At 39.6% G+C, this 22034-nt stretch overlaps 4 protein-coding genes across 5 annotated transcripts in view; all 4 read right to left on the bottom strand.

Annotated features, from left to right (window-relative positions):
- The window catches only part of nup93 (nucleoporin 93), a 38530-nt gene extending 27709 nt beyond the window's left edge, over nt 1-10821 (bottom strand). The window contains exons 1-3 of one of the 2 annotated variants that reach the window (XM_072385377.1): nt 10674-10821; nt 8760-8942; nt 8283-8400 (exon numbers count right to left, since the gene is read on the bottom strand). In XM_072385377.1, coding sequence (XP_072241478.1) covers nt 8283-8400; nt 8760-8938 — 297 coding nt within the window. In that variant the 5' untranslated portion in view covers nt 8939-8942; nt 10674-10821. Of the gene's footprint in view, nt 1-24; nt 245-8282; nt 8401-8759; nt 8943-10673 lie in introns of those variants that run through there. The other variant, XM_072385378.1, reaches the window with a different exon arrangement.
- A 2767-nt stretch (nt 10822-13588) lies between these two features.
- On the bottom strand, nt 13589-14522 carry steep1 (STING1 ER exit protein 1). The gene has a single exon (XM_072385160.1). It carries the CDS (start codon nt 14412-14414, stop codon nt 13737-13739), a length of 678 nt encoding a protein of 225 aa, XP_072241261.1. The 5' UTR covers nt 14415-14522; the 3' UTR covers nt 13589-13736.
- A 475-nt stretch (nt 14523-14997) lies between these two features.
- On the bottom strand, nt 14998-15825 carry mt2 (metallothionein 2). The gene is made up of 3 exons (XM_072385159.1): nt 15698-15825; nt 15524-15589; nt 14998-15215 (listed from the first exon to the last, which is right to left on the bottom strand). The coding sequence occupies exons 1-3, from the start codon at nt 15720-15722 to the stop codon at nt 15124-15126; spliced, it is 183 nt and encodes a 60-aa protein (XP_072241260.1). The 5' UTR covers nt 15723-15825; the 3' UTR covers nt 14998-15123.
- Nucleotides 15826-19037: 3212 nt separating this feature from the next.
- anapc13 (anaphase promoting complex subunit 13) lies at nt 19038-20245 on the bottom strand. The gene is made up of 2 exons (XM_072385157.1): nt 19922-20245; nt 19038-19425 (listed from the first exon to the last, which is right to left on the bottom strand). The coding sequence occupies exons 1-2, from the start codon at nt 20018-20020 to the stop codon at nt 19300-19302; spliced, it is 225 nt and encodes a 74-aa protein (XP_072241258.1). The 5' UTR covers nt 20021-20245; the 3' UTR covers nt 19038-19299.
- Between the last annotated feature and the right edge of the window lie 1789 nt (nt 20246-22034).

Below are 22034 nucleotides of genomic sequence, written 5' to 3'. Positions count from 1 at the left end.
GACGGACATGTGAGTGATACTCACTCAAGCAGGGAGCCTTCATGCCTGCGTGGCAGACAGATGTGAGGTTTAAAAAACAAAAAAACCTGGGCTTTGACAGTCTGGGAGACCTGCGGCGCCCTCCGTCCGACTGCGTCCCCGTGGCAGAGGCCGCCATGCCGGGGCGTGTTCCCCGTGGAGCCGGCATGGCGGCCGGGTTGCAGCCTCCCTTCATGCGACGGCAGGCCGGAGGCGCTTGTGTTCGAGCTGGAAAACCGAGTGAAAGTGCCACATCAAGACTAACTGGAGGTGGTTTTATTGTGGGAGGGCTGTACCAACTGAGAGCTCAGACACGGGGGGGATCCATGAGAAGAAGTATAGATTCATATAGAATATCCGTTCATACCACCAGTCGTCACCCCCCCTGTTCTCAGCCATCATCCTCCCTCTCTCTCCCTTACTCTCCTTCCTTCACTCCAGTCCTTCTGACTCCCTCTGCCTCCCCCCTCCCTCAGTCCCAATCATTTTCTTCCTTTTTTATCCATCCATGTATCCTTCGTTTCTTCCATCCTTTTCTCCTCCCTCCCTCAGCTCAATGCAATTATAGTAATGGATTTTTCCCCCCTCGGATGATGGCTTCCGACATCCTGTCTTGAAATGAGGCTAATCATGCTCTTAAGGGTCATGTTTAGTTAATGAAGGCTTTGGGAGGCACATAGGGGAGGTTGGAGGGTGGAGGGCATTCCTATATGAAGACACACTCAAAACGGCGTCATATAGCTGCAGTTTTCGTGTTCAGGCCAACTGAGACGAGGACGCTGGCAGCCACGTGCACAAATGCACGCCACGCACTCATAAGCACAGGCTGCGATCAATAGCAACCGCCACAGACATGCAAACACACCACAACACACACGCTTACCCTGTGAAGCTATGTCAGGAGCGTTCATTTATCTCAGCAGATGCTCTGGGCTCAGCCAACTGCATCCGCCAAATGCAAGCCATTACTGCTGAGAGATATGTGTGCGAGCAAGAGGCAGAAGAATGGGACGAGGGCAGAGAATTGCAGAGGCAGGAGAGGCAGCATAATGTTAAAGAGAAAGGAGTTGAAAGAGAGGTTAGGAAAAGGGGAGAAACAATGACGGGTAGAGCGAGATGAAGAGTGAGATGAGGACATGAAGGTGGAAAAAAAACACAGTCGGTCGCCATTTTTCCACCGGTGCTGCTTCTCTACGGCTTCATTTCTCTGTTCATCTCATAAAATCCCCTTTTTCACGCTCTCATATGTCTGATTCATGCATTCATCTCTCTGCACATGTGCCACAACAACAGATAACACAGAAAGACATAAAGTACAAATGGAAAGATCAGGAAATGTAAATGCAAACTCAGCTCCCAGCAAAAATGTGGTTAGGATGTGTGCAACTAGCCCTTTTTCTGCCCTTTTATTCTTTTTTTAGTCTAATCTTCCTTAATAAAAGAGCTTTATGAAATGCCGTGTTTTGGTATTAACATATTTAACATGTTTTTCTTCCTTCTAACCAACAAACAACCCTGTAAAATGTGCCGGATTATAACTTCCTAATCAGTAGAATATAATTGTGTGCTGTTCCTGTGGCTGGGAAATTATCTCCAGCAACATTATCTGAAATGTTCACTGTACAAACCCTCAAAAAATCTTGCATATTCACTCCTCATTACACCAACAGACTAATTGAACCTCACACGATATTATCAGCCCGATATCTTCAGATTTAAATAAGCAGCCCTATAATAATCCTCTCTAAATGGCACTCAACCATACATACAGGCATCATTCACCCACTGAAGGCATGTGCTTGTGTGGAGGCATGCATCAGCTCACTCATTCATAAATTAAAGCTGCACGTTTGCATTTATTTTGCCCCGTTTATCAACCTCAAACCCAAAGGCATCCAGGAGTTACACCAAAATTAAACCAGTCACTGCAGACTGAGGCAGAGCTAAGACACTGTGCACGTGAGGAGGGTGCACGCCAATCTGATAAGCTGCATCAGTGCTGGTCCCAAAGCCTTATTAAGCGGATCAGTTTTCATCCAGATATGACAGATGCACAGAGAATAGAGGCTCTGTGTCCCATGCACTCTAATATTTACCTTATTAAATCATGGTTGACAGTTTTTATCACCCCAGAATGTGGGATATGCCAAATTTAAACGTGCACAATAAGGGTTAATAAATATGAGTTAATAATAGTGGATTCAAGGGAAAAAAAAAATCTAAAAATGTTAGGATAAGATGATGCAAAAATTTAAACGTGGACAATAAGGGTTAAATATGAGTTAATAATAGTAGATTCAAGGGAAAAAATCTAAAAATGTTAGAATAAGATGACGCAAAAATTTAAACGTGGACAATAAGGGTTAAATATTAGTTAATAATAGCGGATTCAAGGGAAAAAATCTAAAAATGTTAGAATAAGATGATAAAAAATTTAAACGTGGACAATAAGGGTTAAATATGAGTTAATAATAGTGGATTCAAGGGAAAAAAATCTAAAAATGTTAGAATAAGATGACGCAAAAACTTAAACGTGGACAATAAGGGTTAAATATGAGTTAATAATAGTGGATTCAAGGTAAAAAATAAAAAAATGTTAGAATAAGATGACGCAAAAATTTAAACGTGCAAAATAAGGGTTAATAAATATGAGTTAATAATAGCGGATTCAAGGGAAAAAATCTAAAAATGTTAGAATAAGATGACGCAAAAATTTAAACGTGGACAATAAGGGTTAAATATGAGTTAATAATAGAGGATTCAAGGGAAAAAATCTAAAAATGTTAGAATAAGATGATGCAAAATAGCTTATCTTAAATAATTCTTCATGCAACATAAGTATAAATAGAGAAAATAAATCTGTGCTGAGGTTTCAATCTCCCCATCAAACATTTGCAGCTTCACTTCTTTTCAGGTGTTTCACACTAAGTTAAAAGCACAAAAAACACAATATTTCCAAAAGAGACTCATTAACTCTCCGAGTCAATGTTAAATCAGAGCTGCGGCCGCTTCGGTGTACCGTTAAGCTGCGTTTGCACGCTCTGCCTGACCTGCAGTGCGTTCCCTTCTCCTGAAGTCACAGGACTCCAAAGAGCAGCCAGAGAGGCAGGCATCTGGCTCAGATACAGGGAGGTCTCGCCTTTTTGCAGATGATGTTGCCCTTCTGGTTCGGCAACAGAAGCTCTGGTTTCAGGGGTTCACAGCAGGGAGCGGTGCTGCCAGACAGCAAATCAGCATCTTTAAATCTGAGGCCACCGTTGCAAAAAAGATTGCAAGAGTTTACCTCAGATAGAGGAGCTCAAGCAAATGTTCCTTTGCTCAGGAGTAAAGGAAAACGGGTCTTGGGGTAAAAAAGGAGCCGAGCCATCAGACACAGCTCTTAAGAAACCTTCTCCAATAACTAATGAACTCGGGGTGATGAGCAAAAGATCAAAATCCCCAAAAATCAAGTGGCTGAAAATCATTTTCCGCGCAGCAGGACTGGGTTCTGAATTTTTAAGTTCAAGAGGAGTTCAGAGACGTCCTGCTGCTCCTCATCACTGACAGAAGCCAGTTGTGATGGTTTGGGCTCCAGGAAAATGCCTCCAGGGCGCCTCCTTTAAGCCATTTAGTCTAACAGGCACATCAGTTGCCCCGGGCTCAACTTTGGACCGACTCCAGGGATTTTTTTACTTCCCAGCTGCCATAAGAGCATCTGGGGAAGCCTCACAGAATAGAATAGAACTTTATTCATCCCAAATAAAATAAAATGAGGAGGTAAGAGTAAGTTGTTGCAAACAGGAAGGCCTGGGATTCTTTTCTTCTTGCTGCTTCCACAGCCGGACATGGACTAAGTGTTTGGAAGATGGAGAGTTTGGTTAAACTGAGTTCAGTGTGGAGCAAAGGAGACGATTTGTGAGAGGAGTGAATGTGTCCTGATAGAAATGAAGGAGAAGTGCATCCTCATTCATTCTTTACAGTCTTCTTCTTCTTCTACAGTTCTACTTCTTTAGAAATCGTCTTCTATACAGTCTTCTTCTACAGTTCTACTTCTTTAGAGATCGTCTTCTTTACAGTCTTTTTCTTCTTCTACAGTTCTACTTCTTTAGAGATAGTCTTCTTTACAGTCTTCTTCTTCTTCTACAGTTCTACTTCTTTAGAGATAGTCTTCTTTACAGTCTTCTTCTTCTTCTACAGTTCTACTTCTTTAGAGATCGTCTTCTTCTTCTACAGTTCTACTTCTTTAGAGATCGTCTTCTTTACAGTCTTCTTCTTCTACAGTTCTACTTCTTTAGAGATTGTCTTCTTTACAGTCTTTTTCTTCTTCTACAGTTCTACTTCTTTAGAGATCGTCTTCTTTACAGTCTTTTTCTTCTTCTACAGTTCTACTTCTTTAGGGATCGTCTTCTTTACAGTCTTTTTCTTCTTCTACAGTTCTACTTCTTTAGAAATCGTCTTCTATATAGTCTTCTTCTACAGTTCTACTTCTTTAGAGATCGTCTTCTTTACAGTCTTTTTCTTCTTCTACAGTTCTACTTCTTTAGAGATAGTCTTCTTTACAGTCTTCTTCTTCTTCTACAGTTCTACTTCTTTAGAGATCGTCTTCTTCTTCTACAGTTCTACTTCTTTAGAGATCGTCTTCTTCTACAGTTCTACTTCTTTAGAGATCGTCTTCTTTACAGTCTTTTTCTTCTTCTACAGTTCTACTTCTTTAGAGATCGTCTTCTTCTACAGTTCTACTTCTTTAGAGATCGTCTTCTTTACAGTCTTGCTGAATGTAATTTCTAACACCAGATCTGCATTTTCACATCTTTAATAAACAAAGAAGAACATTTCTCCCTGATAAGTCGTTTATTCGCCTGGTTGCTCTCCTGATGGCATCCATCAGTATGATTCAGCACTTCACCTTTTATCTCTAACATTCCACCATCACAGCGTTATCTAACAGGAGCCATTTTGGAGGCAGGTTAATATTTCTGTAACACGTCTTGTTTTTACATGAAGCATCACTTTAATGCAGCTACTGTCTTAATTTCAGCACAAAATGTCCTCTTTTCTTTCCACGGCGTAGCTGATTTTGTTAAGTGACTCAGACTTTCCCAGCAGGACATTTAATAGAGATCTGGGGGGGGGGGGGGGGACTTGTTTTGTTAATTCTGGCTGAATGAGCATCTTGACTCTGATTTATTTTTTGGCTCCTTGTCATTGAGCCAAACACAAACAGTTAGATTCGACTCACAATTAGGAATTACAGCCAACAGTGTGCAAATGATCTCATGATCTTCATTAAAATATTATTCCCAACACAGTTTTAGAAAGCCTATTAAGTGACTAATCACCACTGCCTGGCCAGCGAGTTTTAATATACTGACAGTAATGAGAAAAGCATCACTTTTTTATTTGTTTTGACTTATAGATTTTCATAATGACATTTACATTTACCTCCACAGTCACTGGAACATTCTCACTTAGGCTAAATACAAATATTCTAAAGAGCAACCAAAGCCTGAATTAAAGCATGCAATGGATTCAGCTTATTTTATTAGCTGTATGTGCAAGAAAAACAACAATAAAGACGACTGTGCAGTTAATTCTTCTATAAGAATTACTCATAAACAGCGCTGTTGAACACAGGGTGTGCACAACAGAGCTGGCTGTTTAAATGGAGCTGGAGCTCTGAAATACCAGTGGGATTATTCTATCAAATTTCTTCTGAAATGCAACTCTGCAGAGCTCTCTGTCTTCTTATAGACCAATAAGGGGAAACGAACCAGGGCTGAGAGGCAGAGGGAGTGCGTGTTCACCAACTCTGAGAGAAGCTAAGTGCTCTTCCAGTCAGTCTGTCAAACCCACCCAGACCGGCTCACATCCGGCTGACCGAGAAGAATAAAAGGACTGTCCATTAGACGGAGAAGTAGCAGCAAAAGAAGGAGAAAAACAGGACTGTAGAGGATATGGTGTTAAACTAGTGGCACAGCAATGGATAAACAGGATAGAGCAGTGAGGAGATGCAGAAAGATGAATGACAGATGCAAAAAGGGGGTTAAGCAGGACATAAAAGGGGGATGAAGAGAGCCGGGAGCCGAGTGTTATGAACCATTTGTAATTCAGTAACCAACTGAGCTGATTTAATATTGTACGTTTACAATATTTTAAGACTCACAGCTGACTGGAACGTTTGCAGCTGGACTAAATATATATATATATATAGATAGATAGATTATATATACACATGTACTGGATAGTAGTTGTATGATTGCCACCTTTCATGTGGGTGACCTGGGTTAAAATCCCCTGCATGAAAGGTACAAATACCTCCAGTAGGGGTCCTTAGGCAAGGCCCTATCTGCCTACCTTTAAGTCGCTTTGGATAAAAGCTAAATGCAGAAACATAAACATAAATGTTAAGCTCATAACTTTGTATCCTAAAAGACAAGCAAACCAAAGACAGTTTAAGAAAGTAAAGCTAATTCAGTAACCAACTGAGCTGATTTAATATTGTACTTTTACAATATTTTAAGAGTCACAGACTGGAACCTATGCAGCTGGACTAAATATATATATGTATATATATATATATATAGATAGATTATATATACATGTATATGTTAAGCTCAGAACTTTGTACCCTAAAAGACAAGCAAACCAAAGACAGTTTAAGACAGTAAAGCTGCATCTATTTTCCATGAGAACAACCAACACAATGCTATGCTTTCTCACCTATTAGAGCTGTTTGATAGCCACTCTTTTGGAATGTATGCAGCTGGACTAAATATAGATAGATAGATAGATAGATAGATAGATAGATAGATAAATAGATAGATTATATATACACATGTACTGGATAGTAGTGGTACGATTGCCACCTTTCATGTGGGTGACCTGGGTTAAAATCCCCTGCATGAAAGGTACAAATACCTCCAGTAGGGGTCCTTAGGCAAGACCCTATCTGCCTACCTGTAAGTCGCTTTGGATAAAAGCTAAATGCAGAAACATAAATGTTAAGCTCAGAACTTTGTATCCTAAAAGACAAGCAAACCAAAGACAGTTTAAGACAGTAAAGCTGCATCTATTTTCCATGAGAACAACCAACACAATGCTGTGCTTTCTCACCTATTACCTGTTTGATAGCCACTCTTTCTCCTACAAACCACCAGTAACATGTTCTAATCACCTCCAGCTCTTAAAAGAGCACACCTTGTAGGAAATGTTTGTCCGTGTCGGGCTCTGCCCGTCGGGAGGCGACGTACAGATGTTATCATCTATCTTTCTCAACAATCAATACTCCACAATGACAAAGCAAAACAGGCTGAAAAACAGAAGACTGACATTTAAAATTGGAATAAATACTGAACATTAACATTCTTCTTGTTTTTTTAATTACTTAGTGTGACCCAAAACCTCCTAAAAGCAGGTTCTTGCACATCTTCAGCTGAGGCTCGTGGCCATTTAAACGGATATTAAACAGTATCCAACTGGAAAAATAGGCTGGTCAGAGATAATCTTTGCCTGAGGGCATTAAACAACATCTCTTCTGTAGCACTGAAGCTCGCCACATACCAGCATACTTTCTTATCCTCTGATAGACTCCAAATCCATTTCACAGTTTATATGTCTGCAGGCACGGACAGAAAATATCACAGATATCCAAGTGAATGAATTAAAGAGTTCCAGGGCATGGTTTCTAAACAGAGAGTACAGATTAACATGCTTTTTCCCCCCGCTTTGACCGGGAGGAAGCGGTTAAACTCACACTTCTAAGATGTAAAACGCTTTAAATACTGCAGCATAACTAACATTTATGCCTTTTTTTTTTGCTTTGTAAACAACAAATAAAGAAAAGAAGAGAAGACACCATCTCAAGAGCATCAACTCTATCAATGACTCAGCTGTCAAACAGTGGAAAATACAAGTGAATAACAACAATTTAGCAAAATGATCCCAATCATATTGAACAATTGCTATTATACAGTCATTATATAACTGTAACAGGCCTAAAATAACCACTCTACACACACAGTAACTCACAGAAGATCAGTGGATCTCACTCATGTTGAGAGGATGCATAAGACACTTATTTTCTAATACATTCAGAAAACACTCCAAAGGCCAGTTTTAGCTCCTTCTTTGTGGATTTCTGTGTAAATATATATATGAAGAGGAGTCTGAAAGCTATATAATCCTACTGAATGTGTACATACTGAGAGCTGAGGCACAGTATGTGTCATAACCTTGCATTAGCAGCTTGCTAGCAGCTGCCACAGTCCTTATTATTTAATTCATACCTGAATGTCAGTGTCTTTGACCGGCTCCAGGGGCTCAAAGGTGGTGGCAGCACTAAGACTTTCCAGTCTCTGAGAAATGTGGAAGATGTCTAAACCTCTGGAGCCGAGGAGGATAGATCTGACAGAGAAGCAGAAAGGTTGTTTAAGAACCTGAGATCATAAGTGACAGAAAGCAGGGATTCCGCTTCATTACCACTAGGAGGCACAAGAGTATTGGCCATTTTTATAGTATAATAATAATCTGAAAAACCTTTTTAAGCATTTAGGAAAAAATAACAGAAACTAGATGAATGAATCTCGGCTTATTTCTTAAGCAAAAACCGCAGGTGCTGATATTTTCACAATTAAGCAAATAACATTTAATCATGGGGCCAAGTTAAGACTACTTATTTATGTCAAAAATAATGTTTATTAAGCATAAAGTGCCATAATCTGAGGAAATGCAGGAGATCTAGAACACACAAGTTAAGTCCTTACGCTTTTACGTCTGCTGCATCTTGGGAGGTGCGGGTCAAGGTGCGGGATCGAAGCCTCTCCCCGGCCTGCTGGATCTCCTGGAGGTTCCTTTCAACGTGCGGCAGCTCAGACACAGCTTCTGTCTCAGCAGCCAGCTGTTCGGCCTGCTGCAGAAGCTCCCCGAAACCTTCTGCATCCATACCGCTGCGTGGAGACAGAAGAACACGACAGATGGAACTCTGGTGCAATTAGATCTGCGAGATGTCAGCAGTTCACTGTGATAGTTTCTGCTGCTTCGGCTCGGTTTCATGACAAACTGGATTTAGTTAAGTTAAGCAATTACTATGAGAGTTTATTTCCAGGAAAATGGGAAATTAGTCCATTGATTTTTTGAGATGTGCAGACATTAAACTAAATTAAGGTATAAGACGCAAAAACAGAGTTTGTACAGTTCTAACGAGCATCCCAAAGCTCTTCTTTAAAAGTACTATCAAAGGATGAATAAAATGAGTCAAAACAGTCATCCAGCACTTGTGCCTGGTTCTGCTGACACCTGAACTGAGCCAAACATTAAAAATCATGAAACATAAACCCAGAATCTGAGGCAGAAACAAAGTTTTTTATCAGTTCTCAGCAGCTTTAAAGTGAATCTCTGGTCTGAGCTCCTTTATTCTCCAACACAGCCTGAACCCTCTGAGACAAGCTTTCTGTCATTTCTTTAAGGAGTCTTCAGGAATAGTTCTCCAGGCTTCTTGAAGGACATCCCAAAGCTCTTCTTTGGATGTGGGCTGCCTTTTGTTCCGTTCTCTGTCAGATGATCCCACACTGCTTCAATAATGTTGAGGTCCGGGCTCTGGGGAGGATTCATCCCTCCATAAGACCTGTTGCCACTGATTTTCAGTCCACTTCTTGTGTCATTTGGCACAGCTCAGCCTTTTCTCCCTGTTTCCCTTCCTTAAGAACGGCTTCTTGACAGCCACCCTTCCATGGAGACCATTTCTGATGAGGCTTGGGCCAACAGTAGATGGATCAGCTGAAGGTCCAGATGCATCTCTCAGGTCCTGTCAGGTCACAGCTGGATTTTTTCCTCTTTCTTAAGGACATCACTTTCAGAAACTTTCAGGGTTTTTTTTGGCCTTAGCATGTCTTTTTAGTCCTCTGAGATAATAAACATTGTTTAATAAAATATAATTTATACTTCTACAAAAGTATAAACCAAATGTTTGTGATGCAATTGAGGAGCTAATAAAAATCAGTCAATCGGAAAAGTAGCTGTTTTCCAAATGGATGAAAACCTCAGGACATACCATTTGAATCTGTTGGAGATTGGATATAGAAATAAACATTGAACCACATAATCATGATCAGATAAATATTGGACTAAACAGATCTAATTGGAAGCCTGATGAGAAGGCTTGCTGTCTGAAAACATCTGTTTTAGGCTATTCCTTTCACTATAAGTGTCACTATATCACAGCTAGCGTAAATGTTCAAAAACAGTCATTTTCTGGTACATACACCCAAATAAATATGTATTCAGATGTCTAAATGACACACAGGTATCCCATGACAGGTGACATATCAACAAACAGTTACAGCCCGCGCATGGAGTGCTGCTGTTAGCTTAGCTTTAGTATAAAGCTAACAAGTAAGACACTTGTTAGCGACAACGAGAAAATACCATTTGAGAAGTTAATTCAGTAACTTACAATCACAGAAACCATTATAAACACATGTTTGGACTATTTTCTCGGTGCTACCCTCCCGGCCTAGTTCTTTTAGCATGCTACAAGTTACCCACCAATACAAATGAATGAACGGCGGTGCTATAGTGCTAACTAGCAAGCTACGATGCTAACGGTCCCTCACATGCTTGCATTTTAGCTAACGTCAAAAGCTTTATTTCTCGTTATTGGAGTAGGACAAACGTCATACCTGTTGTGAAAGGTAGATAAAAGTATGCTCCTTATTGTTCTCCTCGGGTGAGTGCCTGTGTTCTATTACCACCTAGTTTCGTTCAGAATAAAAATATAGTCCATAGAAAGTATATTATTTGCCCCGGTATTTCTGAACTCGATGGTGATTGGTTGTTACCCGACCGGAACCGGAAGTACTTCTTCCTTAGACTATACGTTAAATGAATATGTTGACACCTGTTGAACAGGAGGGAAAGAAAATTATATTGCTGCAGTATAAATCATTGTTATACTATGCTATTGTTTAATAAAGATTTTTAAAAAAATTGTGTATCAAATGTGTCAAAAAATATATAATAGCCTAATTCTTTTTATGTTTACATGTTGCATTTAATGATTACTACTTGACTAAGAGTAGAAGGACTGAGTATCCGTAGGTGTGATGTTATCACTTCATCAGCTTGCATTAAATTTATTTAAATTTAGGGAAACTCCGCTCGTTTGAGAGTTTGACACACAAATTCACTATAAAACTGGTGATTAATTTTTACACATTAGATACCAAAACTCTTCATGTAAGACAACAGCCTCGTAGTCTCATTACTTACTGAGTTTAGTAAAAAGTTAGTTAGGGAATGAGCATCTCTGCTGAATAGAAATTGTCTGCAGGCAATCAGTACCCTTTAAAGATTGAAATTTTGTTAATCTCGTGTCAGATTTCTCATCCCAATATGCTATGATGAGAGAATAAACCACCATTGCCTTCCTGTATTTTTAAAAATGGGTGTGAAATTACAGATTTACAGCTCTGCATTGTCTTGTAAGTTAAAACTCTTATTGATTTAGATTGAAATACCAATGAAACATTTTAAGACTGGAGGCCTTAAAAGTTTTACATTTTTCCAATACGGCTTCAACTAATTTAACTTATTTAAGTCACGTAAAAGATATTGTGGAAACACGTGGAAACAATGCATCTCTGGCTCTTCTCAACATTATCAGTTCAACTTAATATAAACTATTCAGCATATCACAATCCGCTGTGTGATCGAGATCAGGTCAGTTGTCTTTGCAGAGAGAGAAGGTCAGTCAGACATCAATATGGGGAAAATAATTCACATATGTTTAGCTTTTTTTGTTTCTCTCTCCATTGTTTCATGTGAGGAAACCTCTGGCAGAAGTTTGAATCACAAAGACCAGATGATTGATGAATGCCTGTTTCCAGGCTTCAGTCTGTTGCACTGACCTGGTCATGTGGAGCACAAGCCCCCAAACTACGTTGTTATATAATACAAAATGTCAGACTGTTCCCTGAGTTGTACGGTAGAGAGAGTGGAGGTAGAAGCAGTGCTTGTTTGTCTGTTTACAACAAATCACAGACATCTTCACCAAACCTGCTCTACTTTTGGTTCCAGGGGCTTTTCTATGGCCAGTTAACCCTGTGATGAGTTTCAGTGGGAGTGTTTCCATAGCACCAAACTGGAAATGGAAACATAAACACTTAACAAAGGTTTGCACATTTCTAACTGGAGATTTGGTTGTAAAATAGGAGCAGATAACGCCTGGCAATAAAAGGTGATCTAATTCCCCAAAATCAAGCTTTACAGATTCCAATTTAGCATGAAAACACGGGACTAAATACACAAGTGTAACGAGGTACCTCTCACACGTTTAACATGTGACTGAAAGCCTAAAAGCAATGAGCTTTTAGGCTCATTTTGCTTTGCAATGAGCTTTTAGGCATTGTTAGTTTGTTTTCCAAATTTCCCATTTCTTATATCCTTTTTCTTTTACCTCGAAGTAAAACAATCTAACAAAGTTCAGCTCTTTACAGACAGAAAGCTGCAATCCTGGCTTGTGTTTCTATCAGATGTGGTTGCTGTGATCCAGTCTATGAAGCACATTGTTCTCTTTTTTGTGACCTACTTTGAGGGGTTTGACCTGCTGTTTATACACTGTCCTACTTTCCCAATTATCTCATGAATCATTATATGACACAGAAAAAAATGAAAAGGTTATTCTTACATTGTGAACGCCATTTTTCTGACTAAATTACAAACTATTTCTGAAAAAGTAGAGATGCTGTGTAAAAATGTAACATAAAAACTGATCAGCAAACATTTAAAATTCAATATTTAATAGAAAAATGTTACAAAAAGAAAGCATCAAATCCTGGAACTTGGCTTGTTAGTGTTTTTTGTTTGTTTTAAAAGCTGCTTAAAAAATCTGGAACAGTTTTAAGTTTAAGTTTTTTTACATTCTCTTTTGCTGTATTTTTGTGTTACAGAGCATCAAATGTTTTAGTAGATCTCAGGTCTACAAAATGTCATTTTGCATGAAATAACAAAGACCTGAAATGAAAAACACATCATCTGGGCAGCGAAATGCTGCTCCAAAACCTCATTCAGTATTTATGGTGCAAGGTTGTCGTGCTCTAATGCACCCCCACAGCATCACGGATGCTGCTTTAACTGCATGGATTCAGCTTCAATGATTTCTAAAAAGATTCTGAATTGTTTTCTTCTTCTGGCCACATGTTCTGTGGTTTTCCACTTCATCTCAGTCCATCTGAAGCATGAGAAGAAGGTGGCGACATTTATGGATCTTCCTAACACTCAGCTTCTCAGGTCCAGAATGAGCTGCTTTGTATAGTTTAAATGGTTTGCAAATCACAGCATTCTGATCCTTCATGATTGTCTTCGAATAAATTGTGATGAGAAATGATCTTGAAAAAATGTCTCCCAGAAATAGCAGATAATTTATTTGCTTATTTGAAGATTAATCTTACAGTTTTTCTGTAAAACAAAGTGACTCACCGCTTTTCTCACTACACTTGGGTGAGCTTACGGTTAAGACCATCAAAAACCTTCCAGTCACCGCTTCAAACAGGCGAAGACTTCAGCCTCCCAGACATTTATGACGCAACAAATGCTTTTAAGAAAAATACCTCACATTTATTTGGCCTTTGTCATAGAAAATAACATTACAAACAGGCTTAAATATCTGTCGCCTCATTCTAAAACCTAAATAAACAACAGTTAGCCCTGTTTTTTGCATCTGTCCCACTCAGACTACATTCAGTCTATTTGAACTGGTTATCGATGAGCGTGCCCTTCATCTTCGCCTTCTTGGCCTCCAGCTCCGCCAGCTCCTGCAGCCTCCTCTTGCTCATGCCCTTCCTCTCCAGCTGCTTCTCGATCACCTTTGCATTTTGGGCGTACGAGTCCGCCACCTCCCTGGCCTCGATCTCCTCCTCCTCCTCGTCGATGGTGGAAACGGTGACGGAGCTGAACTTGCCCATGTCTTTGGTCCTCTTGGTCATCATCACACGCACCTTCTTGGGAGCCTCCGGTTGCTTCTGACTGTAGACGCTGGTGTTGCCAAAGCCCTGACCGAACTTGACGACGGCTCCGTCCACGATGAAGGTGGCCGGATTGTTCTTCTCCTGGTGCTGGTAGAAGAGCAGCAGGCCGCACTTTCCGCACTTCTTGCGGCATTGCTTTTCGATGCCATCGGCTCTCTTGATGTAGGTGTTTTCGTCGACCTCCACGTTGCAGAACTTGTGAGCGTGTTTGGCCGCATCAATCACCCTGGCTCGGTCCCGGGGCCTCATGGGCAACTTTTCCAGCTGGCAGTCCAGAACCAAAACCATCTGACCGCACAGGCAGTAATAGACATGAAGAGGCTTCTCTCCGTCGTCGTACTCCTCCCGATCCCTGGTGTCCGAACACACCACACTCCTGGACACGACCTTAGGCATGTCCGGACACTGGAAAGTGTTTTAACTTAACTGTTTTAAGTTAACTGTGTCACATAAGCGCCGCAGCCACAAACAAACCTCTGCTTCTGTTAATAATTTCAACCCCGGAAGCAACGCAGCAGTTCCGGTGTGCGTCGCTGCTACTGTTCCCTACAGAAACACGCGCGTTTTATTTAGTTCCGCAGGGCCACGATCAATTTTGTGCCGAATATGAAAATAGTCAGTATCCTGACTTTAAAAGATGCTACAATAGTACCGTTTAACATCTTTTCCCTTTAAGGTTTAACCCCCTGGAATATCCGAGTCAGTACGGGGATATGTTTGTTTAAACCCGAGACAGTCCAACAGTTAATCCCGTTTTCTTATTTTTTAAGGTTAAGTCTCTTCCGGACTGTGGCCTTTCAAATAATAAAGGGAAATAGAGTCCTTGGGAGGTTCAGCTTTGTCCTTGCTTCCTGCGGTAGAGTCACTGATCAAATAACGCTGCAGTAGCAGTTCCGAGCTACCCAGATATCATTTTTCCACGCCAATATTAACGCTGCTTTTCATCTTCACTCCAAAAAACACCACAAGACCCAACTCGTGCATTAAATCACATGTTTATTTCAACACCTTGGGCAATTACAAAATTTCATTTTCCAGCCCTGTGCAACGTGCAAAAGCATTCACTTTTTAGAGGCTCCATTGGAATGTGGAGGCTGCAGGCTCCTCACTGGCAGCAACTCTTGTCGCAGGTCTTGCCTTTGCAGACGCAGCCGGAGGCACATTTACTGCAGCCGGATGGGCAGCAAGGGCAGCAGCCTGCAAACAGAGAGGCATTTAGTGATGTGCAGCATCCCCAATATACATCCTCTGAAGAGGGACACTGAAGCTCAAGAAGTAGTCGGTTTGTTTAACTCGTAGCATTAACATTTCTAACGCAAAGCGTTAATTAAACCAATTAGAGCCACCTGTGCAACACATGATTACAAGGTCGTGACGTCAAGACTGAATTATTAAGAGATTCACGGTGATTTTATTAGCAAGAACGCTTAGTCTACAGGCTGGAGATCTATACTTGCTTGGTTAGAAGCATAATTAGAAGGTAACTGAGGGAGAGTTGAGCTTACTCTTCTTGCAGGTCTTGCATGAGCAGTTGGTGCACGTGCAGGATCCTCCGCAGTTGCAGGTTCCAGCTAAGACACAAACAAGCCACATCACTTTCATGCAGGAACAGTGGAGAAGCAGCCTCCCACAACCGTGAACAACGTCCCCAACCAAATAAACCAGAACAAGACACTTACTCTTGGAGCAATCGCAAGGGTCCATCTTTCAGCGGGTGAATCGTTCGTCTTCAGACAGATAGGATGGTTAGTCGTATGTTTTCTCAGAGAGAAGTCGTGTTGTGAATGATAGCGAAGGGGCGGCTCTTTTATAGCCCTCTGAGTACAACAGAACCGGGTGCAAAACACGCCTGTCACGCTACACGCAGGCCAGTGGCTGATGATTACAAAGAGGTTTGTGCACACGATTTTATTTTATTAACCACTGTGCAGCGACAACACATTTCCATGCGGGGACGCCTTGTCTGAGCATTATGTAAGACAACCGAGTCCGTTTTCTCTCTGGACAAATATAAAATCGAAATAATGAACATACACAAGAGTTCAGAGCTCCGTCCTGCTTATAAATATTCACCAGTTTGATTTTTAGATGTTTTGGGGCACTATATTTCGCACGAATGTGGGAAAAAGTTAGTCGATACAGATCAACTTTAATAATATTGGAAAAGTAAGAGCGTACAAATCAATTCGGCCAAACATAAAGTAAAAACTGCGCTATTTAATAAAAAAAAATCATTAGTCCTTTATTTCAATCCACATTACATTAGCTACTTTGTATGAATTAGTCGGTGTTGGAAACAAACCCCTGGATTTTTAATTTAAAAGTTTCAAGATGGCGTAAACTGCATCTTCATGCTATTTAGTTTTTATGATATAAATCTTAACTTTAATACTAATTTCGAGATAAATAGATATTTTAAAACAGCATCTAAAACAGCTTCCCTGTGTCTGTGCACACGGTACAGACAAACTGTCATCCGCTGGCCTCGCGCCGCTCTGCACGCGGCAGCTTCTTCACACTGCGCTGTTTAGCAAACAGGCTATTGTAAAGTGCTGCCTTCACGGACCGTGTGCTGTCGAAACATAAATAACCGGGTGGGCTGAGCGCAAATCTCACGTGAGATCACGCTCGATGCCGCACGGGCCACCCAAATCTATTTATTTATATATATATATATTTAAAGTCAAACTTTAATCGTCACGTGTTAATGTGCCTTTAGCTCCGAAGAGCTCAGAGAAAGTCACCGTAAAGTTTGAAGATGTTTGTGAGATCATTTGCTATTAATTATCCTGAAATGTCAAAAATAGACAACATACTTTTGGTTAAAGTACAATCAAAAGCTCATAGAATTCTGGTTAATTAATCGCTCTTTATTCGAGTACTTTTTCTTTTTTTTTTACTATTAAATATCTACATTCGCAGTTCTTGGAACACCTTGTCATGGGACCTGAAGGCAGCATTGTCCTTTTTTGCACCCGCCACTGTCCGGATGCACATGACAGTTTTCCCATTCTGTTAATTTCCAGTATTGGCTTATCGCAATGAGCTGTGTCATTGGGAAGTGTGCTTATTGTAAACCACAATGTGACGAGCTTTGATAGGGCTTTAATCACATTACTCATGGTGACATTAAATTACACTGACAAGCATTGAAATTAGTATTTTAACACGAGAAGGTCTGAAACCCTCAATAGACATTATGTTATTTAGAAAAGTGTCAAAGTGACACTAATATCAGTGTAATTTGCTAAATCTAACCACAAAAGGTTTGCCCAACTTCCTTAGAGAATACAGCCCTGTTTCCAAAAAAAGTAGAAAATGAACATACAAATTAGAATAGAATTTCAAATTTCTATTCTAAACTAGTACATTGACATTGTATTAATTAATAATAAAAAACTCTTAATATATGCCCCTTTTTAATAGTTCATAATCTAGTGAACACAATGCCATTAAATGGTTCAGAGAATCCAAAAAGTAAACCTGGGATGAGGCCAAAAATAGCTGTGGGATTGCTGTGGTTTTCAGGAGCACCATAAAAAGCTCAATAGATTTCAAAACCATAGCGATTAGTGTCCTTTTTTTCCCAAACATAGCATTGTAAAGAGATGACACAACTTTTTTTTATCTAAAACAATCTGTTGATTACATTCAGTTTGTTATAAGTGGCTTTGTTCTTAGACATTATGTATTCATATTCTGTATTTCACTAAACAATCTATGTTCCTATTTTGTACTTGTACACTCTGCTCATACTACTCCAGACTTTAAGATAGCATAACTGGGTCAGATGAAGCTTTTCAGATAGGTCTGGTGTCACCAATAACTGGCCAATTATACTTGTGTGTGAATACAACCTCTGTAAGATAAATATTTCCAGATATTGGGGCTCGGGCTGATGGATTTCCTGCAGCAGCAGCTGCACAGTCACATGATAAAGATCCATGCTGGACTTGGTTAGGTTTTAAATAAAAAGGCTTCTGTGAATGAATTGTCTCAACTCTCTTGAAAAGAAGCAATATCTGCTTCCATGTATGTATGCTCAGCAGAGAGCAGTGCATCTTAATATGGTTAAATGTTCTTTACAGAGTAAATAACTTGAAAAACAGGTCAAAATGCAATTAAGATGCAATTAATTATCTGGTACTGAAGCAACACAGTGTTGGAAGTTATGAGATGATTTCTACATTCATCTGAATACAAGCATTTTGTTTTCCATAAATATCAATATGTCCCATCTAAAGTGTCTTTAGATATCTTTGTCTTTAGTGTCTTCTTTTGTGTATACACACATGTAACGTGTACACTGACATATTTCAGTTTTTCAAAATGGAAACTAATGGTGCGTTTATTTTTCCTGAAAAAGTTCATTTCCAAATAATTTTTTAAAAGAGTTTAATTTAAAATATAGTGTTGTGTAGCATCAGAACAGCAGGTCAGGATCTGGATGCTATGAACATGATAACAGTGCACAAAATGTGGTGTTTACAAGAATTAAAGTAACATTTTTATATTTCAGGGCTTAAATTAACGTGTTAATTAATGTGTTTTATACACAGGATTCTAAAGATACAGATAAAGATGGGATGGGTTTGTCCTGTGGCTCACTACTCAGCAGATATGTACAGCTTATAAATAGTGTAAGAAGGCACTCTTCCTTAAGTCCTATCGGGACATCTAGTGGTCACAAATCATAAAAATAGCTTGACTGGAATGCCTGAAACATGGTGACATTTCAGAGACTTCAGTTACCTTCTCTAAATATACACTAGAACCCCAGTGCTGCTCATCCCTGAATGAGCAGCATCATGATCACATATAATGCAGCCACAAAGTAAATGGGATTACAGGAAATAGTTTTAGGAGCTTTTTTTCCTGAGAATAAACACACGCTTCATAAATAATGAGGGAGGGGGGGGATCTGAAGCCTATCCCAGCTGACATTGGTTGAGATGCAGGGTAAACCCTGGATAGGTGTGTCGAAAACAACTAACTTGTCTCAAACTTGGGTTTGAGATGTTTATTCATCTGATGCCACACTGCTTCGATTTATTATCACAGTTTCACAAAATGAGAACAAGGTTTTTCTTTTAAGATTGATGGATAACAAGCGAGTTTAAAATAACATTGTGCTGACAGAAAATAGTTACATTCAAATCATTTAATACAGAGCATCAAAATGCTTTCAAATCAGCCAAAACTAATCCTAAAAGGCGATGAAATACTGAACCCATACTGTCCATATACGCGTGTATTTTGTTCTTCAGTCCAGTTTACTCTTTCAGCTTCCAGTACTCGGTGTGTTTTCATGCAGGCTCTGCAGGGCAAGGTCTGTCCACTTCATCTCCTGTTCTTTCACAGATTCTGTTGAACCGCCGTTGTCCTGCTCCGCCTCAGGAAGCTCGCTCTGAAAAAAGAATAGAGTGGACAAAATGACCAAAACAGCTGAAATATGTTTTTTCTTCTTCTTTCTAAAAGCTGCTTAGGCAGGAGAAAACAGCTGTTCACTGTTGACGCAACTAATAACGGTGAAGAATGGAAATTTAGATTTTTTATAGCACCAACTGCGCCAATAAATGTGTTCAGTATTGTTTCAAATCACTGTATGAAAGCCTTTACTGTAATTCACTTGCTTTGGACACTTCACATCAAAATATTCTATAGACTTACATTGTTTACGTTTGTTTCTTAAAATTCTGTGCTTATAAATCAGCAAATTAAAAGAAAATATTTTCATTTTGTTTGAAGACCTAATTATCAACCTAATTACATGTGATATTACTGAATCTTAATGAAGTAGCATGTGTTGGATTGACAGAAAACTGTGATAAAATTGACTGTGACTCAGTCCTGTAAAGCTTAAATCCTGTGATGCTTGAGCTCATTTTGATGACAGCATTTACCAAAGGGACGGTAACATCTTCATACGGTAGCCTGTCTTCCCTCCAGGCATCATCAGTGAGATCCAGAACCCTTCCATCTCGTTGGATTTCGCTGTCCATCCTCCTTTGAGGAAGATCCCGAATTTAGGCGCTGTTGTGGTTGTAACACCTTGCAGAAAAAACGTACCAACGGGTACTTAGCAACTTCTGCTAGCCACAGAAATTTATTAACTACCCTCACAAAACATAAAAGGACACCGGTAACAAACTTTACCAAAATAAATGTGAAACACAGCCTGACTTCAACTGCTTTCTTCCGTTTGAGAAAGTGGCCGCGGGAATAATGCGTAGACTGTGTCGCTTTGTGATGACGTCACCAAACGTGTATCTGATTGTATTTCTGTGGGTTTCATACTAATTTCTCATTCTTTTCCTTTATAAGATAAGCACAGATGTATATCAAAATACTGCCTACATCAAGTAACAACAGGAGCTTTAAAAACTGTGAACAGGTGCTCCAAGTTGTTTTAATTTGATTTGTATTTATTAATTTATGTATATCTCTTTATTTATTGGAAAGATTCTTTACAGTTTTTGTTAATGATTTTTACTTTGTCGTCTTTGAGTTATGTTTGCCCTTTGTTAAAACAGCCCATGTTGTCTTTAAATTTGTTCATGTGCTCCCTCTAAGTTCGTGACTTTACTTTTACTTCCTGCATATTTATATCTCTGTTGAATTGTACTTGTTTCGTTGGTTAGCAACAAGCATTGAGGTTAATTGAATTAGTGCATTAAACAGTTTGGCCTTAAAAGCCAAAAAAAAACAAAAAAAAAAACATTTTATTCATTCACTTTTTGGTGCAATTGAACTTATTTTACTTATATATCCCGCCTGTTTAGCTACTTTATACATAGTTCTTTGTGTGTCATTTCACTAATATAGACATGTTCTTCTTTAAGTAAAGTTTTCTTTTTCTTTTTAATGTTTCCTTTTATTTGGAGCAAACCATTGGTAAATACAGTCACAAGTGGTTGAAAAGTCACAAACTATTCCATCGGTCTTACTGTGTCGTGGTTTCCATGGTAACCGGACGCTGTGGACAGGCTAACCAGATCAAAACAACGCGGCTTGTTTCGTTCGTTTTTTTGGCATTTTAAGGTAAATGAACTGATAGTATATTTTGAAAAGAGGCTCCCACGGACAGTTTTTAAGTAGCTAAACAATAAAACTGGACATATAACGCGAACTAACGTTCATCGGTGGTAGGTTAGCAAGACTTTATAGGACAGCATAGACTTACAAAAACCCATTTATACGCAGAAACAAGACGCTGGGACTTAATAAAATACAGATATTTAGCTTTTAGAGTGTTTTGTGAAGTCTTTTGCTATTGTCTTGAGTCATTTAGCATCTTTTTGTCATTGTTTTCTGTCTCTGTGATGGTTTAAATGACTAATAACGAATGAGGGGCCACTGACTCATTGGCCCCGGGGGCTGTGTTCAGTCATCCTTCCATGAGCGTACACATCTTTGATTAATATCCTACATAAGTAAGACAAGAACACTTATATAAAACTTTTTCTTTTAAAAACACATGTCTAATTGTTTTACAGGCACTGTGATGGCGTCCCACTCCCAAACGCAGCAGGCAGACGATACAAATCCCTGCGTCAACCCTGGAAATCCAGTTTTCTCCTGCATGATCAACCCCAAAGTTAAAGGTGTGGAATTAATGGCGGTACCAAAGCCCCAGAGTGTCTTCTACAGGACGACATCCAGTGACTATGGTCTTCATCCTCCCACCTACGAGAGCTCACCCTGTTCATACTACCCAAAATCACAGAGATTCTCAAAAGACCTGAGCCGGGGTGGGATGTATTGTGACAACTGCTTCAATACATCTCTTGACAGAAGCAGGGTGTATGACTTACCCAATTTACAGCACACCATCTAAATGTGTGCCTCACCTATGTAAATCCCACATGTTTTAAAGCTGGATGTACCCAGCTTTTCCCTGAGCTCTAACTCAAAGCTATCAAATCATATTTTACCACAGTCTGAAACATGTGCTGCAAGAGTTAACTGTATTATTCCCTACTCAAGAATAACTTTAATTACTATTGTTGTGTTGGT

This window comes from Leuresthes tenuis, unplaced genomic scaffold, assembly GCF_036924035.1.
Source record: "Leuresthes tenuis unplaced genomic scaffold, fLeuTen1.0.hap1 SCAF_5, whole genome shotgun sequence".
Taxonomy (NCBI): Eukaryota; Metazoa; Chordata; class Actinopteri; order Atheriniformes; family Atherinopsidae; genus Leuresthes; species Leuresthes tenuis.
Note: the sequence above shows the minus strand (reverse complement) of the source record. Positions and strands in the feature narration are given on the sequence as shown.

Excerpts from the sequence above, each read along its gene's own strand:
- steep1 (XM_072385160.1), bottom strand. The coding sequence starts at position 14,414 with ATGCCTAAGGTCGTGTCCAGGAGTGTGGTGTGTTCGGACACCAGGGAT.
- mt2 (XM_072385159.1), bottom strand. The coding sequence starts at position 15,722 with ATGGACCCTTGCGATTGCTCCAAGA. Across the intron at positions 15,590-15,697 it reads CCCTTGCGATTGCTCCAAGA|CTGGAACCTGCAACTGCGGA; the intron begins GTAAGTGTCTTG and ends TTTGTGTCTTAG. Across the intron at positions 15,216-15,523 it reads ATGCAAGACCTGCAAGAAGA|GCTGCTGCCCTTGCTGCCCA; the intron begins GTAAGCTCAACT and ends CTCTGTTTGCAG.
- anapc13 (XM_072385157.1), bottom strand. The coding sequence starts at position 20,020 with ATGGACAGCGAAATCCAACGAGATGGAAGGGTTCTGGATCTCACTGAT. Across the intron at positions 19,426-19,921 it reads AAGATGTTACCGTCCCTTTG|AGCGAGCTTCCTGAGGCGGA; the intron begins GTAAATGCTGTC and ends TTCTTTTTTCAG.